General features: G+C 38.1%; 2 protein-coding genes across 2 annotated transcripts; one reads left to right on the top strand and one right to left on the bottom strand.

The window, feature by feature from the left end:
* The first annotated feature begins 334 nt into the window (after positions 1–334).
* On the top strand, positions 335–3,888 carry LOC131020243 (protein FAR1-RELATED SEQUENCE 5-like). Its single transcript, XM_057948953.1, is given in 3 exon segments — positions 335–2,672; positions 2,674–2,898; positions 3,352–3,888. Coding segments are annotated over 3 exon segments (2,364 nt in total). The 5' UTR covers positions 335–707; the 3' UTR covers positions 3,526–3,888.
* Positions 3,889–4,416: 528 nt separating this feature from the next.
* LOC131020820 (AP-2 complex subunit alpha-1-like) lies at positions 4,417–14,583 on the bottom strand. The gene is given in 32 exon segments (XM_057949860.1): positions 4,417–5,000; positions 5,096–5,175; positions 5,353–5,424; positions 5,512–5,592; positions 5,668–5,793; positions 5,891–5,950; positions 5,952–5,978; positions 6,068–6,232; positions 6,351–6,431; positions 6,656–6,752; positions 6,754–6,936; positions 7,025–7,101; positions 7,103–7,174; positions 7,309–7,407; positions 7,409–7,430; positions 7,528–7,553; positions 7,555–7,633; positions 7,711–7,817; positions 8,185–8,250; positions 8,368–8,473; positions 9,047–9,135; positions 9,240–9,321; positions 9,589–9,686; positions 9,857–9,958; positions 10,322–10,414; positions 10,905–10,976; positions 11,186–11,393; positions 11,478–11,575; positions 11,648–11,710; positions 11,875–12,000; positions 12,089–12,220; positions 14,233–14,583. Coding segments are annotated over 32 exon segments (3,066 nt in total). The 5' UTR covers positions 14,365–14,583; the 3' UTR covers positions 4,417–4,855.
* Between the last annotated feature and the right edge of the window lie 5,116 nt (positions 14,584–19,699).

The following is a 19,699-nucleotide window of genomic DNA, read 5'->3' as shown; positions in this document are numbered from 1 at the left end:
ACCCTGCTTTAACCCGATCGATTTCTTGGAGGAGACTGAGCTCAAGACCAACTCTGAAATTAAAAGTTTCATCTTAACATTTGATTACACATTGTATAGTTATATTTTTAAAATTATAGAAATATATTCTCCGATGAAAAAAAGTTTCAATTTAGTATTTGGTCAATAAATCGTATCATACTTTTTTCCTATTACGGCTATATATTCTTTTTTATGGAGTATATAAGAAAGACGAAGTAATTGAAAATATGCAATTGAGGGTGGCGTCTTAGGTTTGCAAGCAGATCCCTACATAAACGAAAATCCGAAATTAGCCCCCACAAATAAATTGGAGTTGGTAAAATTAGGGCTCTGATTAGCTGCACCCGCTCTCATCACTCGTCACTCACTCTCCTTTTCTTCCCTACCCAAACAAAACAACAAAAATTTGCACAATTTCATTTTTTCTGTATAAAGACAATCATTAGATTCCGGTAAGTATCTTTTATTCCCTCCCTCCCTCCCTAATTCCTGCGCTCCCCCCCTTTTTCTGGGGTCCATTTCAGTTTCAGTTTTCATGATTTGAATTACTTCAAAGATTTATTGGTACATGGATCAGATTGGCATCCCAGATTCGTCCTTTTTGTATATACGGAAGAATTGCCCTTTGTTATTTGGATAGTTGTTGTGCAGATTTTAGGTTGGTTGAAATTTGTGTGTATAAAAGAATGGAAAATGGGGTTATAGAATTTGATATTGGTTTAAGCGGTGGAGATGATGGTATTGATATTGAGCCACCAAACGATGATGGCGACATACCTGATGGCTCATCAAATGATGCTAATTCTCTTGGTAGTGGTAGTGGCGAGACCTCTTTTAGTCTTCAGGTTTACATTCCGGAGGGGGATCATGATCTCGAGCCTTATGAGGGGATGGAATTCGAGTCGGAGGAGGCTGCGAAAGCCTTCTACAACTCGTATGCTAGGCGGGTTGGATTTAGCACTCGTGTGAGCTCCTCCCGCCGCTCTAGGAAGGATGGGGCGATCATACAGCGGTCTTTCGTGTGTGCCAAGGAGGGGTTTCGGAATTTGAATGAGAAGAGGACCAAGGATAGGGAGATCAAGAGGCCACGGACTGTGACTCGAGTAGGGTGTAAGGCATCCTTGTCTGTTAAGGTACAGGAATCGGGGAAGTGGGTGGTGTCGGGGTTTGTTAAGGAGCACAATCATGAGCTGGTGCCGCCTGATCAGGTGCATTGCCTCCGCTCCCATCGCCAAATCTCTGGCCCTGCAAAGACTTTGATTGATACGTTGCAGGCTGCTGGGATGGGACCGCGTAGGATAATGTCTGTCCTCATCAAGGAGTATGGTGGGATTAGTAGAGTCGGGTTCACGGAGGTGGATTGTAGGAATTATATGAGAAACAATAGGCAGAGGAGCATGGAGGGAGATATTCAGCTGCTTTTGGATTATTTGAAGCAGAAGCAAGCTGAGAATCTTAACTTTTTCTATGCAGTGCAAGGGGACGAGGATCAGTACGCGGGTAATGTGTTTTGGGCTGATCCAAAGGCGCGGTCTGACTACAGCCATTTCGGAGATACCGTTACATTTGACACCACGTACAGGTCGAATAGGTATAGATTACCTTTTGCGCCTTTCACGGGGTTGAATCATCACGGACAGCCGGTCCTGTTTGGTTGTGCTTTCCTAATTAATGAATCAGAATCATCATTTGTGTGGTTATTCAAAACTTGGCTGGAGGCTATGTCTGGCCGCGCTCCAGTGTCAATCACCACGGAGCATGATAGTGTGATTCGCTCTGCCATCATGCAGGTCTTCCCAAATACTCGCCACCGGTTCTGCAAATGGCATATATTCAAGCAATGCCAGGAGAAGTTGTCTAACGTGTTGCTACAGCATCCTCATTTTGAAGCTGCTTTCTACAAGTCTGTGAACTTGTCTGATAGCACTGAGGAATTTGAATCGTGCTGGCATTCCCTTGCGGATAAATATGACCTCAGAGAGCATAAGTGGCTTCAAGCCATCTATGCTGATCGACGGCAATGGGTCCCTGTCTATCTTCGTGATACTTTCTTTGCTGAAATGTCAATCACTCAGAGAAGCGACAGCATGAATTCTTACTTTGATGGGTATGTGAATGCATCCACAAATTTGAACCAGTTCTTTAAGCTGTACGAAAAGGCGTTAGAGAGTCGCCATGAGAAAGAAGTTAAGGCGGATTTTGATACAATGAATGCATCGCCTGTTCTGAAGACTCCTTCTCCAATGGAGAAACAGGTGTCTGAATTTTACACGAGAAAAATATTCGCAAGATTTCAAGAGGAGTTGGTTAGTACTCTCACTTTCATGGCATCCAAAGTGGATGATGATGAGGAGGTAACAAGTTATCAAGTGTCAAAATTTGGTGAAGAACACAGAGCTTATCACGTGAGGTTCAATGTTCTCGAAATGAGAGCTACTTGTAGCTGCCAGATGTTCGAGTTTTCGGGTCTTCTTTGCAGACATGTATTGGCTGTTTTCAGAGTAACTAACGTTCTCACACTCCCATCCCATTACATCTTGAAGAGATGGACAAGAAATGCCAAAAGTAGCGTTACACTGGAAGAACGAGTTAGTGATCCATACCACAGTTATTTGGAATCCCATACTGTTAGATATAATACTCTTCGGCACTGAGGCCTTTAAATTTGTAGATGAAGGAGCAGAGTCATTAGATTCCTATAATGTTGCTATGGCTGCTTTGGCGGAGGCTTCAAACAAAGTTGCTCTTGGGATAAAGAATGAGGGGAAGTCATCTTTAACCAATGGTCGAATGAGGGATGTCTCAGCACGGATTGGAGTTCAGGCGAATCAATGTACTGCAGAAGTGCCAGGGAGCTCGGCTCAACAACTTTCCGAGGTTCGTCACTCCCCTCTAGTTAAGTTGTAATACTTGGCTGAGTTTGGATGATTTTGTAGATATTTTTCTTTAGTGGTATGGCAGCTGTTGAATCATATAAATTAATTTATGTCTTTTTTTAGCTTTGTGTACCAAGATTCTAGTAACGGTCGTTAAGCCTGAATTCTGCTTTTAATGTGTTCATACGCAGTATTGCGTGGATTAGTTAGATTTCATGATAAAAGTGCTCTTACATTAACTACATAAATACAACAATGTCCACGTGTTTCTTTTTGGTCGTTAAGCCTGAATTCTGCGTTTAATGTGTTCATATGCAGTATTGAGTGGATTAGTTAGATCTCATGATAATAGTGCTCTTACATTAACTACATAAATACAACAACAATGTCCACGTGTTTCTTTTTCTTTTTTTCTTGTCGTATGCGCCTTCATAAATTCACATAATCTCTGTAGGATGACATGGATCAGAAGATTAATGAGCTTTCTGTGGATCTGGACCGTGCCAACCACAAGTGTGAAGTATACCGCACAAATCTCCTCTCACTTCTGAAAGATATAGAGGACCATAAGCAGCGTTTATCCGTTGAAGTCCAAAACATTAAGCTGAGCATGAAAGATAGCCTATAAAGGTGCAGTTTCTGTTCTTCACTCTGTTTTATGGAGTTTATCCGCAATTCTTGTGTTGAGGAGATTTTTCCTACTTTGCGTTGATGGGAAAAGAATCTGTTGACTTGTCTTAGGCGCGTGATCCTGCAATGCAGTAATTAGAACTCTCTAGCGACTAGCAGCCGTTTTCTTTCTTGAAAAATTGTTAATGCTGCTTATATATAGGATTTCATAAGTTGCTGTCTGGTGTCAAATGATCTATCAGCAGCTAACCAACCATTATGTAGTTAGTGCCGCAAATGATTAAACGTCGATTTAGTGTAAATATTAATGTGTTCAATGCACAGTTGAAATGCTTCTCAGTCTATTGGTTTTTCTCAGCAATCCAAACGTTTATATCTATTATGATGATTAGTGATATACAATCAGTCATTTTTTGCTTCTTTAAAGGGCATTTTTTTTCATGCTTCTCGTCTCTCTCTCTTTGGTTCCCTACCTATTTACTCAAATTTGGCTGTTATAATCTACGGTGTAAATTTTGGAAGTACATTTTGATGTTATTTTATTTGTTCTAAATAGATAACACCATATTTATTTTATTTTTTTCGTCCTATAGTCAGTCTATTTTCCCTATCAAATGGGACTTTTTTTCTTTTTGATTTTGTGCTCTTATAGATAAACCATCTTGGGTTATCAAATATAGGTAGAATGCGTAATTTATGTTAATTTTACCACCGAAACCGTAAAAAGAGCATAATCTTGTACTTAAATTATAGCATAACTAAAGAAAACGACATCAAGAACTTTCAGCTTTTATCGACCTTCAAATCTTGAAAATTGAATTTCATTTCATTTTAGTTTAGAAGAAAACAATCACTAAAGAGAAATATATCACCCATTCAATTACCGATGTTAAATCAAATACACATCCATTGACAAACAAAATATTTAATTGTTACAACCTCAAGCAGATCTCTTCAGTATGACTCGAATTACAGAAAATCAATGGAGTAAAACCTGACTAGAAAAGAAGGGGATAATGAAAGAAAAAAAGACACAAAAAAAGGAGAAAAATAAAGAAACAAGAATAGACCCACCCGCCACCCCACCCCACCCCTCGCCCGAAAAAGAGGAAAACCTCGCTAAAGCACAAATCTAGTTGTGCAAAGAATATCAAAACTTGAAAGCCTCCAAAGTATTCCAACTCTAGCGCTCACCCTCGACTCCGCCAGCCCTTGCATCATATCGTTCAACGCCTCCCAACTGGCGAGGAGGAGGAAACGCGACAGCTGTGTTGTATGAACATTGGTTACACGGTTGTAAATTACTTTGTGTGGAATGATACCCCACTTCAAAGCAAACCAGCAAGAATAGCTCCAGGATCTGAGGCTGGAGTGGGCGGAGTTATCGGGGGCTGTGCTTGAGGCGGCATAGGTGCAGGTGCTCGAGAAGGAACGGGAATGCTGATTAATTGTTCCTTAATAAACTCCTTCAATCTGTAAAAGTGTGATGACATGAAGCTCAATATAAATCACCAAATAATCTCAAGTGATAGTGGGGTACAATCAACTTAAAAATTAGATATACATACTCGAATGTCAGTGTTGGATCTCCCGATGCTACGGTCATACGCAGCTGTGTTCTGTCTGCTGGATCTGTTTCTATTCGTATCTGATGATAATGCAAGGAATTAATATGATGGCAGTCATAAAGCAAATTATCCAAAAATATAGGGTTAACTCTTCGATATCAGCTGAAAGACTTGGAACAGAGAATTTCTATTTCAATAAAATATGCATGCTACTATTTAAAAAGAAGGGCATTGCAAATAAAGTACTAGAAGCATACCAAGCATAGCATGGCTCGAGTGCTTTCAGAGTAGAATGTTGTGCTCACAACCAAATTATTAGCATTGGGATCCTGGATGGGGAATAAAAAATGATGTATAAGAGGTGAAAAATAATAACCATGGAAAAAACCAGGAACATATTGGAATGAAGCACCTACGAGGCCAGGGCAAACTGTCAGATGCAAACTGCTAAATAAGTTTGCCATTTCTGCAAGCAGCATTGGTCTTACACCTCTAACCTGGTGAGTCAACCGAAAGAAGGTAAGGACACAAGCAACAGGGAAATAATTAACTTAATTCAAAAAGGCACATACAACTTCTTGCAGCTTCAGTGGAGGTCCTGAGAGTGATCTCCATTGTGGGAAAAATTCTTCAGGAGAAACCATAATTGGCTGAAGAAACTTGTTCAAGACAGCGGGAAGCCGAAGTTTTACATTGACCTGTTCATGCAATGTGTTAGGTTTAATGAAAAATAACAGTTCTAACTCTTGTTCCTTGATTGATCATTCAATTATATGCATAGTTCTTAAGTAGTACCACATTGGTTCCAAACTTGTACGAGAAGTCCAGCACGGCTGAATCTCTGCTTGGTTGAACGGTTGACTACTTCAAGTGGACATTGAACCTGAGTGGGGGAAATGTATTTACTTTCAAACTTAGAAACCAATACAGGAAGCGAGCAAAATCCAGTGAAAGAAATTTTGGTGATTCAACCTGCGCCCTTGGGGGAATAGTATCCGGTACTAGCGAGAGTTCTGTCTTTAGATGTGATGGGGGCAATAACAAGGCTTGTACTGACACTAAAGGAGCAGTATTCTTATTTCCCAAGAAGAGAACAACTCTACCATGATGACCTCGCCAGTCAGCTTTTATGCCAATCTGGAACACAATAAAGGTTGAAGTAATTGGAAAACAATCGTTTGAAACTCATATAACTCGATACTGACAATATACCCTGTGAAACTGAACAGGGAAAATGATAAAAAAAAAAGTGCACCTGGATATAGACATCCTCATATAGAACACCACTATCCTTCAGGCATAATGCACGGAACTTTTCCCCAATATCACCAATTGGCTGCAAGCATCAAAGGAAAAGTAAGAACAAGAGAAGTATTAACTGCAGACAGAAGTAGGTAAAAGTGCAGTTCTTTTGCACCAACGGTGCCCCAAAAGATAAAACTCAACAAAGCATTTACAAATATCAAACAAGATTCTGACATGCTAATATTCTCAAGATGCATATAAATATGAAACAAGTATCTATACAGCACATATAAGTAAGCAGAAGAAAACTGATACCTGGACTGTACTAGTCTGCTCTTCAACAGGTGCAAGGGCTAAAGCATCTAGATTCGGACCACCATCCAAACTGGAAGCTACACTTGGATCGGATTGGGGAGCAGTACCCTGGTGGACCTTCAATAGCCAGTGGCCCTAAAAGATCTCCAAGAAGGTCAGGAGATGGTGCACTAGGAGGTTGAGGATCAACTACCGCAACAGTCCCATTTGCATGTGCTAATCCTTGTCCAGACGTGCTTTGATCCTGCCCACATATTTTCTTATTGGATACATATTCAAAACTTATCATTTAAGATCTTCAAGAAAAGTGATTTAATCTATGGAAGGATATCTCACTGCAGTTAGTCATGGTAGGCATCTTTACAAGACCAAGCTGGGGTGCAGGTTGTGTCCCATTCGCATGGGCGTTGATCAGTAAGTACCAATGCATTAGAGGTCTGCTGCTGCTGCCCGCAACTTAATTGCACTTTGCTCGGCTGTATCAGCCTCAGAATCTTCAGCTTTTCTTATCAATGATGACTATAACCAAAGATTTGTCAAGGTCGGCATTGTTAGTAAATCAATAGAAATTACATCAGCAAATGATGGTGCTTCAGCCATGTCCACAACATATATATATTTGACTAATACTAAGTCAACATCCAAATTCCAACCTGTCTCTCAGGGAACTTTGGCATTTCAGCAAGTATATCCATTAGAGCTGCACCTTTCATGCTCAAAGCAAGATATTCAACTGCGCGTTGCTGTATTTCAGGCATCAATACAACTCTCATACCTGGAACATACAATCTTCAAATTCAATGAAAAAAACAGAACATAAAAATATAAAATAACAACTAACTAGATAAACAATAGTTGTTTCATGTAATTACTTTCTGAAAATTGCCCAGATTTGCTTTCTGTAGCTCCTCGTCAGGTGGTTGAGTGTGCATTAAAATCTTTGCATATGTGGAAAGAAGGATAGAAATTGTTGGTGTCCTGGTCATATATGATTTGGTTAGATATAATACAGAAGTTAGAATATATAAAGGGGATATGCAAGAATAGGGCCTTACGAAACAGTGGGTAGTTTCTCATGTATAATGTTGAAAATTTCCCTTGGACTCCATCCTGGACGTCTGGCTAGAAGATGACTATATTCTCCAAGGATATACGCACTGACCTATGATATTACAAAATCGTTTAGCTGAAGTGTTATGGCAAAATTGGCTAAGTAGAGATTCTAGACAGATACATGTATCCAAAAATCCAAAGATACACTAAACTTCTATTAACCAACATTTAGACTTCACCACTCTGTTTTTTAGACTGATTGACATCAGCTTATCCAGCACCTAGTTGTTGTATCCTAATGACATTATTGTAAACTACTTAAGAATTAGAAGATGGGAGCAGATATACAACTAGTTTATTTTATGGCAGATATAAGATTTATAGAGTTGTATAGGAATCTTTAAACATTTTGATGCTGGCATGCGTTCTTTTACAAAACAATCAAAAGTTAGAATAATCAGGTGAGTCTAACACACCTTCACCATCGTCTCATGAATGGCAGGCTTGTCAAGGTACTCTCTGGCTTTCATAGCTGCATATGGCTGACAAGATAGAGGAATGAATATACAAACAAGTTATGTGAAAGTTCATTTATCAATTATTATCAGATTACAGCAACTAGCAGTTACATAAATAACATGACAAGCTGTGTATGTTACCTGTAAATCCTCATTGTTTGTAACGAACTGCACCACACGGAACCAAATGTCATCACTTACGAAATCCCCAGCCTTGTCTATCAACTGAAGAATCACATCCACATACCTGAAACATGGAGAATAGAACATTGAACTGCAGTATCTTATTTGAATCATAAAAGTCGACCAAGTAATATTGGCTTGTGTATGATTATGCTCCTAAATAAAACTCATAGCAAAGTCCTACAAGCACCCAGATGTTTCATATGCACAGTTTGAAAAACAAGCCGATTGCAATGTATCCAGCTTTTACTTGTTTCTAAGGATTTTTTGCTAAGGTTGTACAATTTCACAACAAATTTTTCATAACTGCGCATGGAGCTGAAATAAAACTCAAATCTGGTGTAAGCGACCCTTGAGTACTTACTCTCGCTTCCAGCATAACTTGATCTATTCTCAATCAGTAAGGGGAAAAGGAAAATGATCACTCATAAAATACTTCACATGACTATCAGAAAATAAAATTAATAAAAATAAAATAAAAATAAAAATAAAAGTAAAAATTGATGTCATATTGATCCCTAGGGGATAAGTATTTAGTAAATTTCTCAAGGGCATGCTTATTCATCTGTTCACTAACCGAACTGCAATTTGTTCTCTCAAGTATAAATGAATATCCTTTTATTTATCGATTTCATACCATGACAAGTCTGGGGCAAACTTCTCTGCAAGAATTGCAGCTTTAAGCGACAATTCTTCCCGCATTGCAAAGTCCGCTGTGCTAAGATACTGAAACAAGATGATGGCCAAGCATGTATTACTTTCCTTGTTTGTTCTAGCAACCAATAAAGATTTTTGAGTGGATTCACTACAAGCTTGTAAGTCATGTGCACCTGTAATAATTCTTCAACTATGTCCTTTGCATTTGAAACATCACACATGCCATACAGCAAATCAAGGGCACGTCTCCTGATACTGTTGAAATAAAGCATGGTCAGATATGTGGTTATATGTGTGTGTGTGTGTATCAAAGCTGGTAAAATACTAACAAGAAAAAAAAGAAATTCCCTAACTCAATAACTTCTTAATTATACAACCTGTATAAGCCAAATCAAGATGTCATCATGCTGATGAGACATGGATCTACTATAGAAGCAACTCTATGTGTTTATACATATACATTAATTATATGCTGAGTGGTTAATTAAGTCTTCAACAGGCATAAAAGTAGTAATGACCAACCTGATATCAGGATCCTTCAGTGAAGTAATGATCTGAGCTTGATGTCTTTTAATAATATCCTGCACATCTGTGACCATCAACATCCGAGTCATGTTCTCCTGCATTAAGCAACCAAAATATTTGCAATCAGGACCAGCAATTATGTACAGCCTTCAGAAGACAGTTTGTTAGGATTTTAACAACATAACATTTTAAAGAAAAGAACAACCAACAATCTTATGTTGAAGAAACAAAAAACAAGGAACAACATAGTGGGCAAAGATCTAACCAAGCCAAGGTATCTTATATTAGGTTCACGAACAGCAATAAATTTTCCAAGCAGTGCAACACACTGAGACATCATTTCTTTCTCAGCATCAAGATGCATGACCTGCATATAAAGAAGTTTAGGTCCAAGAATTATTGACAATTCATATAACACATTTTAAAAGGAATAAGCTGATAACACATCATTTTGTGTGTTCAGAGAGCCTCTCTAGTAATTCAATATTAAACGTTAAAGTACAGTCCTTTGAGATTTAGGCACCCCTGGAGATGGGAACCATAGCTTCATGTACTCCATGGAACCAAGGCATAAATTGCATGTCATAATAAGAGCTTCACTACCAATACAGATAACAGAACTCAAAACGTAAATGAGTATAAGCTCCTGTAAACGTGATACTGAAGAGTAGGAAACAAACCTATTGAAGACTACTGATCCAAAATTAAAAGGATTTAAAAGATTACTTACAAGAGCAAGAGCCTCAAATAGAACAGCATGTGATGCATTATTCTTGTTTACATTTTTCACAACATCAGTTCCCATTAGTATCCTTTGCAGAACCTGACAATAACCAATAAGGAAATATCATAACATGCCACAAACATTCAATATAATACCCAATTATAGAAGCTGTATCATTGGACAAAAGAATAAAAAATCATAGGGTTTCGTTTGTTTTAATTTCCAAATCCCCCCCTTACAATTTTCTAGTATGCTATTGTTTTGTTCTTTTCTCAATCTTATACCATCAATGACAATTCTATAGCAGATTCACAATGGGTCCCACCACTTAAATAATCTTGTCTTCATACCAACCACATATTCAAAGAGGGTCAACCATAAAACATAAAAATACAACTGATCAAACACATCTTCATTTTTAAACTTTAACTGTAAAAGGTCGAATCATTCCTCCACACAAACACCAATACAGCTACAAAAACCAATACAGCTACATAAATGGATGGAGATGCTGACAACTACAAATTATAAGTGAATATGAAACCAAACCACACCACAATAGCCAATAGAGTAAAAAAGAATCTCAGACCTCAAACAATGATCTTCTTGTATTTGGATCTTCAACAGTTGGAAAATATTGGAGAGCCCTCATCGTCTTAACCTGCAGTGCAAGCACGAATAGAAGCAAATGGTTAGATAATAGAAGAATGAAGAGGCTCTTGATGCTCCTACTAGAAACTAGAAATTCAGAGTATATCTAAATCTGATAAATAAAATGCAACCAATAAAAGATTTTGATATCCTAAATTATATCAGTGTCACCATTTTCTCGCCCTTTTCTAATGAAATAGTGTCAAGAAAAGCACAAACCTGAAGCCAAGGCGAAGGAATACCATAATAAGTGTATTCTTGTGGAATATCCTGATTTCTAGCAAGTCTTTCCAGGGTCTTAACGCACTTTGGTAGACAACTCCAGTACGCCTCATGGTTGTTGGACACTAAAGCGACTAGGAGGCTCATAGAAGAAGTCAATACTCCTAAATCACGTTCATCTAATAGCTGTGCCATCCGATCCGACCTGTCAATTATGAGGAAGAGAACTGATATCAGATTCTTCCTATTGGTCAATAAGGCTAGCAGATATAGAGAGTAGATGCTTTACCAGCCATCCACATTGACCACATCAGGATTTTTTCTAAAGAGGCGCAGCAGACATAGTGCAGCCTTCTTCCTAACAAGCGGTCTGCAACTGCTAGAGATCTAAAGAAATAGGAACTTTCAGCAACATTTATTAGGTCATCCAACGTATTACCTTCAGAAGTGTACACTTACAAGTAATTTTTGAACATCAGGAGCCAGAGATTCAGCAAATTCTCTCCCACCAATGTTTCCAACCTTAACAGTTATGATCAAATGGAATAAGCAGAAGTTAGTAAGGAAAATACATGAGGGAAACATAGAGAATTTGAGGCAGAACACTAAAATTATTATGTCAACCAATATGGTTGCATCAACAATTTATACAGAGTTATAGGGTTAAAGAGAATCCAACACCATACCAATGTCAAGGCAAGACACTGAAAAGTCTCGTTGCGACCAATAATGTCATTGCGGACAGTATTAATTGCTAATCTCAGGAAATCATGATTCTCATTTAGAAGACATGATGTCACTATGTAGCCAACCTGCAGCAACCCAGAATGTGTGAAGACACTTGGCAAGTGATGAACTATATCCTTAATCATTTTTTTCGAGTTTTTCTGCAATTCATACCTGTTTTTCAGGATACTTTGGTGCAGATATTAAAGAAACAGCTTCCATGTGGCCAAAATCAACATCATAGCCTAGCATATAAATGTAAAGCATTTTCCAGACATATTTCTTCTTCTCATAAGGTGATAAACCCTGTTCAGTCACAAATACAAAAAGAAAAGAAAATGATAAGCAATGTCATTATGAACTCCCAAGAACTAACAAATATTAAAGGTTCGAGTCACTTCTGAGCACCAACTTAGTAAGGTTGCATGACAAATGGATGGACATTGGCGTACAGAGATCATGAATTAACATTATAATTTCCTCAGTAAGGAAAAGAAATGATATTGAATATCAATTCATATGTTTACACTTGTTTCTGGAGTATGCATGGGCCAAGGCTATAGCTAACAATTTAAATTTCTGGCTAGTAATTGTGCTAGGTCTAGCATTTTGTTTCTCCTTTCCCTCTTCACGTGTCTCGGGTCAGGAGAGGCACTTCAGAGGGAAAAAACAATAATAGATTTGCTTTTCCCTATTTTCCAGTTCATCTTAAGTTCTTAACGTTTTCCCGACCAACCAAAGAATCCTTAAGTTTATGATAACTCCACAAATTTTAGGAGCACATCATGCAGAGCACATTCAATATAAGACACCTTCACAAAAACTATTGCTGCTTCCAATTGTATTTAACTATGCTTGTATCCATGCATACATTATTGGAAATGTTAACCAGTACCTAACAATGACTGATATCAATGAGATGAAACTTACCGTGAAGAAGTCAGTTTGTAGTAATGCTAATGTACAAAATCAAGTTAAAGTAATTTTTCTACTTTCGAGGGGGTTAAAATTAATGGGAACAATCCCAGATCTGAATTCCTCCTTGGTTAAAACATCTAGAAATTTTAGCAAATTACCACATATGGTCTTATATAAAGAACATAAAAGAGACAATGCTATGGATGAACGATTCTTTAAAAGACAGAGCTGAGCGGAGTCAAGAGCCACTAGAGACATTATCATTTATCATATACATCTAATTCCACATATGTTATAATGCAATCCCAGGTTGAAACACCCTTGCTTAAAACATCTAGAAATTTTTAGCATCAGAGGCATACAATGAGAACAAATACTCTTATTTAAATATGCCTTTCTCACAGCTACATTACAACAGCAACATGTTGAACAAACTTATGAAAACCTCTTATTTTCAAATGTAGGGTACCCAATAAATCTACATCTATTTCCCATTTTTCCTTTGGTATTTCTTAGATCCTTATCGGTTTTTTAACTGAAGCTGATTGGGGCATACCAATTTGCATCACAACCACAGATCTTATGGAATACAAAAATGTTGATGATTTAATAGACCTTTGGACGTTGTGGTTCACGTTAAAATTGCATCAATTAATTTTTTTCAGCTTGACTGAATTTTCTAACTCTGCATGAACTGAAAGAAGACAATCACAACCATTTTGAGGCGTTTCCATGAAGTTAACACCATCACATCAGATAGTACATACTTCCATGTACGTGAAACTAGGATATCAAAGCTATCGCCACGATATGTGTGCTTTTAGTGAAGCAATACAAGCCAGGCTTTGGATAGCACACTGCCTCTCGAGAATAAGAAACACAGCAAACATTTTCCAATGTCTTATAGCTAATTCCTTGAACATATAATTTTAATCATAGAAAAGATACAGACTGCATTCATTCAACAATGTCAAAAGACTGAAGTATCTGAAACTCATGTTCTCTAGCAAGCTATCTATAATGATTGCATAACGAACCCGTACCCCCTTGGGGTCGGGGCATTACACTGTCCTTCCCTGAGCGCACAGCTCGTAAACCCCCAATCCATCCCTCAGCAAATAACCAGAACCCAAATCCACCACCAATCCAGCCTATAAACCCCTAAACACACCTCCCACTGAAGAGCACAATTACAGTACTCCCAGTTAGTCCAACCTACATTCACGAAAAGGAAATCACAATCCCGCAAACCCTGAATTCCAGCTCGTCTCTACACCCAAACGCCACAATTTCACATCATATCAAGAAATTCGTGAAATGCCGAAAGACTTCAAACTCAAACAGATATTACACACACCACAATAGCTCACGGACACCTATCCTATCGTGTAAAAACTTGCCTTTTCGTGCTTAAAGCGAGTTCGAATGTTCCCGAGCTCCTTATCAACACGAAGGCGTTCTTGCTCTTTATTCTGACAATTCCGGATGTCGCTGATGAAAACCGACAACCCTCTCATGCCGGAAAGCGCCATCTCTCAGATCCAGCAATCCTCCAGATCCGACGTCTGTCAATTCGCAGATCTCAATGAAATTGCGAACGAGAAATTATCAGAATTCGCAGCTTTCCGGTGATATTCCGCGTCGATAAATGGGGTGTGTGAATGCGTGGAGCGAGAAAGAGAAGACTGTGTTGTGAGGTGCGATCTAGAGAGAGAAACTGGGAAAGCCGTCGCACAGTGGAGGGAGACGACTTTTATTTCGGTGTTTTTATTAATAATTTAATATTTTGCCTAAATTTCGTAGTTGTATTTTCTTTCTTGAGCTTTAATTTGAATTTTCATTTTGGGTTTTATTACAATGTTTCTATAATTTGTGTGTGTCGGGTCAAATCTTTGTAAAAATGTGGACCTCGGTCCAGAATGTAGAATTAAATTTTGGATTCATAAATAAATATTATTATTTCAAAATTTCATATTGCATGCATTCAAATAAAATTGTATTGTCAATACCAAAAATTTCATAAAAAAATTCATTCAAATAAAATTCAATTGTCTTGCTGCAAGTTTTAGAACATTCGCCAGAGCTCGCGGAGCGGGCGCGCTCGAGCCCCGTACCGCTGCTTGGGGGAGGGGGATAGCGTGATCTCAACTGCGCGCTCGATGTGGAAGATCAGAGAGTGAGACACGTGCAAACATAACCATGGGACATGGGATGAGTTGAGCGTGGAGGTAGAACTCGACTACTGTAGAGCTCGGTAGCTCGGACGAAGGGGCCTTCTTGCGAGTCGGAGATGCGGACTTGCGACTATGGATGCTCTTAGAATGCCATTAGAATGGTTGATTACAAAAGTGATAAACTAAAAGTGAATCAATTTACATTAGATATTGATCTCTCTTTATAAAAAAAATGTTAGATACATTTTCTTAAGAAAATATGTATCGTTGGACTATAAAATTATATCTTATTTATAGAAACGTATGATTAAATATCTAGGGGGATATGTTATACTATATCTCAAATTGTCCAATTCATCAAAATATGTGATGGATAAATTTATGGTTTAGGTTAAAATTTAAGTGTACATTGTCTTACTTAATATTGGTGTTATTTCATTTTTTGAATTAATAATTGCTATGTTTAAATATTTTTTTAGTAATTATAGTTTGACATTTCACTAGGTGTTTGTGAGTCCAGTTACATGTCGAAACCACCAGCGCTTCTACGTTGCCACTTATAACTCAACTTTACAATTTGTTGCAAATCATATTTTATATTTTTATTTTTATTTTACACGAACTTGGAGTTAAGATTTAGACATTCTTTCGATGTTAAAAAAATAAAAATTATTTGGGAGCTTTTAAAAATTCTTTGTGTGTATTGTCATCCTATATTATTAAATTTGTAGGTGGATGTCTGAAATTATAATTCGAATTATCAGGAAACTCTAGCTCTAATTTACTAAAAATAGTAAGATTATATTCTAATCAAAACAATTGATCAAATAATGAGACAAATTTGCAATAAAGTGTCCAAAATTTAAATAGTAAGACTCGAATCGAATGAACAAATATTCCAATATTTTCACAACTCTAGCTCTAATTTACTAAAACTAGTAAGATTAGATTCTATCTAATCAAAACAATTGATCAAATAATGAGTCAAATTTTGCAATAAAGTGTCCACAATTTAAATAATAAGACTCGAATCGAATAAACACGTATTCCAATATTTCTGTGAAATATCACTTCAATGAATGGTCCAATTAGTTTTTCTAAATTCAGTTTATGAATTATTTAATAAAGCGAGCGTTACGTTTCAAATAATATTTCTTTTTTGGTAAATAAAAGGTCCTTGATGAGCTGATGACTCTGGTGCTCATAATGAACATTTGAAAATTCATCTATAAAGTTGGAAAAAAGATGCACTGATAAAGAAATATTTTTCCAACAATAGAACCCAAAATTGACCCATTCAAAGCATGGATACATCATACATAGGTTTTTGACAATTATGTAGTACTAATACATTTAAAATTGGGATCTTAAACATTGACAATTCACAACCTATACTAAAAATTAAAAAATCATTGATAGCTCCTAATCGGCATGCCAGTATAGGTAATATTTAAAATTAAAATTTTAAAATTCAAATCTATTATGACAAGGGGAGGAAACACGAGTTTTAAGAAAAAATGTATTGTTTATTAGTTGAGTGGACCTACCAATTAAAAAATGTATACATAATTACTAAAAATGGATAGGACATAAATTGGTGGACAGACCAAAAAGAAAAAGTAAGACATGAATTGATGAACGGAGGGAATAGTATTGATTGTGAATTTAAGCTCATAATCCCACAAAAAATTAATGGATAAATTTTAATGATCGTGTATTTTTTAAAATTTATCCATCAATGATCGTGTATTTTTTGGCCATAATCCTTTAAAAAATTAATGGATAAATTTAAAATTTTTTGTGTGAAGGATAACATAGTAAACATAGATAATTTTTTAATAAATAAATATTATTTTTACTATTTCATTTTGGATATATTTAAATTTCAGTGTTTAAAAGAAGTTCAAACTATATTACTAGTATTTTCTCCGTCCTAATAATTAACGTCCAAATTTTCTTTTTAGGCGTCCATCTATAATATCACGATTCAGAAAAAATGATTTTTATCTTTTTTTTTTTTTTTTTTGAGCAGGCAAAAGATAATTAATTGATAAAACGGTACCAGTAGTACCGGAGTATTACATACCAAAAGAAACAAAAGAAGCAACTCAGCAGAAGGTTAGCAGCTGAAAGTTGCAGCAATAAACCAACTCCTGAAATCACTTGGGGTTTTCGGAATATTGTGAACATTCATCCAGCTCCACACACGCGATTTGAGTTCGGTAACAGCACGGGTCTTGTTCCATTCTCCTTGCTGGAATTTACACTCATTTCTGTTCTTCCACAGAACCCATATCACACCAGCCCACACACCAAGTAACGCACGCCTTTCTTTCTTTCCTCCCAGATTAATGAAAGCATTAAAATGATCTCTCACCTTGCAATGGAGCGCAGTTTGCTTTCCGATCCAGAGAACAACATCGGTCCAAATCGCTGCAGAACTTTCACATTTGAAGAAAACATGATCAGTTGTCTCGACCTCCGTCTTACAGAAGACGCACAGCGACTCCAAAGGTTGAATGACAATATTTCTTTTCAAAAGATTGTCGCACGTAGGCATTTTTCCTTTCAACACTCTCCATGCCGTTGTGATGACTTTGGGAGGTGTCGGTGCTCTCCAAATGGAAGCGAGCTCTTCTTTATTCCCAGTCGGCTGTGAGGGTCCGCGCTGTAGGTACAGAGACCTATACGCTGTTTTAACAGAATACTCTCCCTCGTTTGATACTTTCCACCTCCACTTATCTTTCCTTCCATCAGTGAGGTTTACTTGATCAATGACAGTAATCATCTGCTGAACCTGTTCTTTCTCTCTGTCCAACAAATCACGACACCATCCAAAATTCCAAACCCATTCATCCTCCGTCCATTCCCCCATACTTGAGATCGTCCCCTCCTGGTTACTGCTGAGTCGGTATAATCTCGGGTACACGTCCGAAAGCCTACCTCCCCCAATCCAGCAGTGTTTCCAAAAGGAAATCGAGGCTCCATCTCCAACCTGCTGGACCGAATTATCTCTGAACCAGGATCCATCCGGTCCCCAACTAATCCTCAAAATGTTACTCCACCAACCTGCTCTCTGTCTCCCAACTGTTCGAAACCCACCATCATCCCATTCAATTTTCCCATGGCAAGCCCGAACCACACGTGCCCACAGGGCATCATTCTCGGAAATGAATCTCCACAACCATTTTGCCAAAAGCGCCAAGTTAAACCACTCCAAATTTCTAATACCGCACCCTCCCTCCTTTCGCTCTCGGCACAACTCCTCCCACTTTATCCAACAAATTTTTTTCGCGTCAATATCACCCCCCCAGAGAAACTTACACATCATAGAACGGATTTCAGATAGAATTTTCTTCGGAATTTTAGCAAAAGCAAGATGGTAAATAGGTACAAAGAGAAGTACCGAACGGATGAGGGTAATTCTTCCAGCAAAAGATATCTTCTTATTTTTCCACCCGCTAATCCGCTTCTTCAGCTTCTCCACGACGTACTTCCAGTTTGCTGCCCTTGAGAGTTGCCCTCCCACGCTGATACCAAGATAAGAAAAAGGCAAGTCGCTCACTCGGCAATTAAAAACCTCTGCCAGGGATGCTTTCACAGAATCCTCGATATTTACTCCCGCAATCGAGCTTTTGTCAAAGTTCACAACTAATCCCGACAACACCTCGAACACCTTCAGAATACATCTGATAGCCCAAGCATTCTCCGCCTTCTCCGATACCAAGAAAATGGTATCGTCCGCATATTGAAGATGTGAAACGGAAAGCTCGTCTGTTCCCAGTTTACACGGTTCCATCAGACCCCTCTGAATTGCTCTTTGAGTTAGGATATGAAGCCCCTCAGCCACAACCAAAAACAGAAACGGGGACAGCGGGTCTCCTTGTCTAATGCCACGTTCGAGATTGAATTCCCCCGTCGGGCTTCCATTGACGAGAACATTTGTGGTTGCCGAACGTAGGCATTCATTGATCCATTTTCTCCAAAGTGGGCTGAAATTCATCAACTGAAGCATATCATCCAAAAAGTCCCATTCGATCGTGTCATATGCCTTCGCGAAGTCGGCTTTGAATAGAATGAGACCTTTTCTTTTAAGTTTAGCAAACTCAATCACCTCGTTAAGAACAACCACACCATCGAGAATAAACCTGCCCTCCACGAAAGCGCTTTGGGAATCGGAGATGATACTCTTGAGAACACATTTGATTCTACCGGCAAGAACTTTGGCAATGACTTTATAAAGACAGTTAACAAGGGAAATTGGTCTAAAATCGCGCAAGTCCGAAGCCGAATCCTTCTTAGGAATTAGAACCACGAAAGAGGAATTACTTCCTCTGACAAGTTTACCGTTCGAGTGGAAGTCGTTCATAACTGCCATCAAATCTCCTCTAATGATGTCCCAGCAATTCTTCATGAACAAGAAATTAAAACCATCGGGCCCGGGGCTCTTCCCGCCGTCACACTCCCACACTGCTGTCTTCACTTCCTCTTCCGAGAAGCTTCGATCTAACCATTCCCTTTCGGAGTCCGAAATTTTCCTTTCGGTGAAGTCTTCTGGTAAAATTGGTTTAACTCTGTTCTTTCTCCTGAATTGAGATTGGAAGTGGGTTTTGATAGCACTTTTCACCTCACTTGGCTCCTCGGTCCAAACTCCATTCACTTCTAAACCCGAAATTTCGTTCTTGATTTTCCT

Source organism: Salvia miltiorrhiza, chromosome 1, assembly GCF_028751815.1.
Source record: "Salvia miltiorrhiza cultivar Shanhuang (shh) chromosome 1, IMPLAD_Smil_shh, whole genome shotgun sequence".
NCBI classification, from domain to species: domain Eukaryota; kingdom Viridiplantae; phylum Streptophyta; class Magnoliopsida; order Lamiales; family Lamiaceae; genus Salvia; species Salvia miltiorrhiza.
The sequence above is the reverse complement of the archived record's forward strand: the minus strand, read 5'-3'. Positions and strand labels throughout refer to the sequence as shown.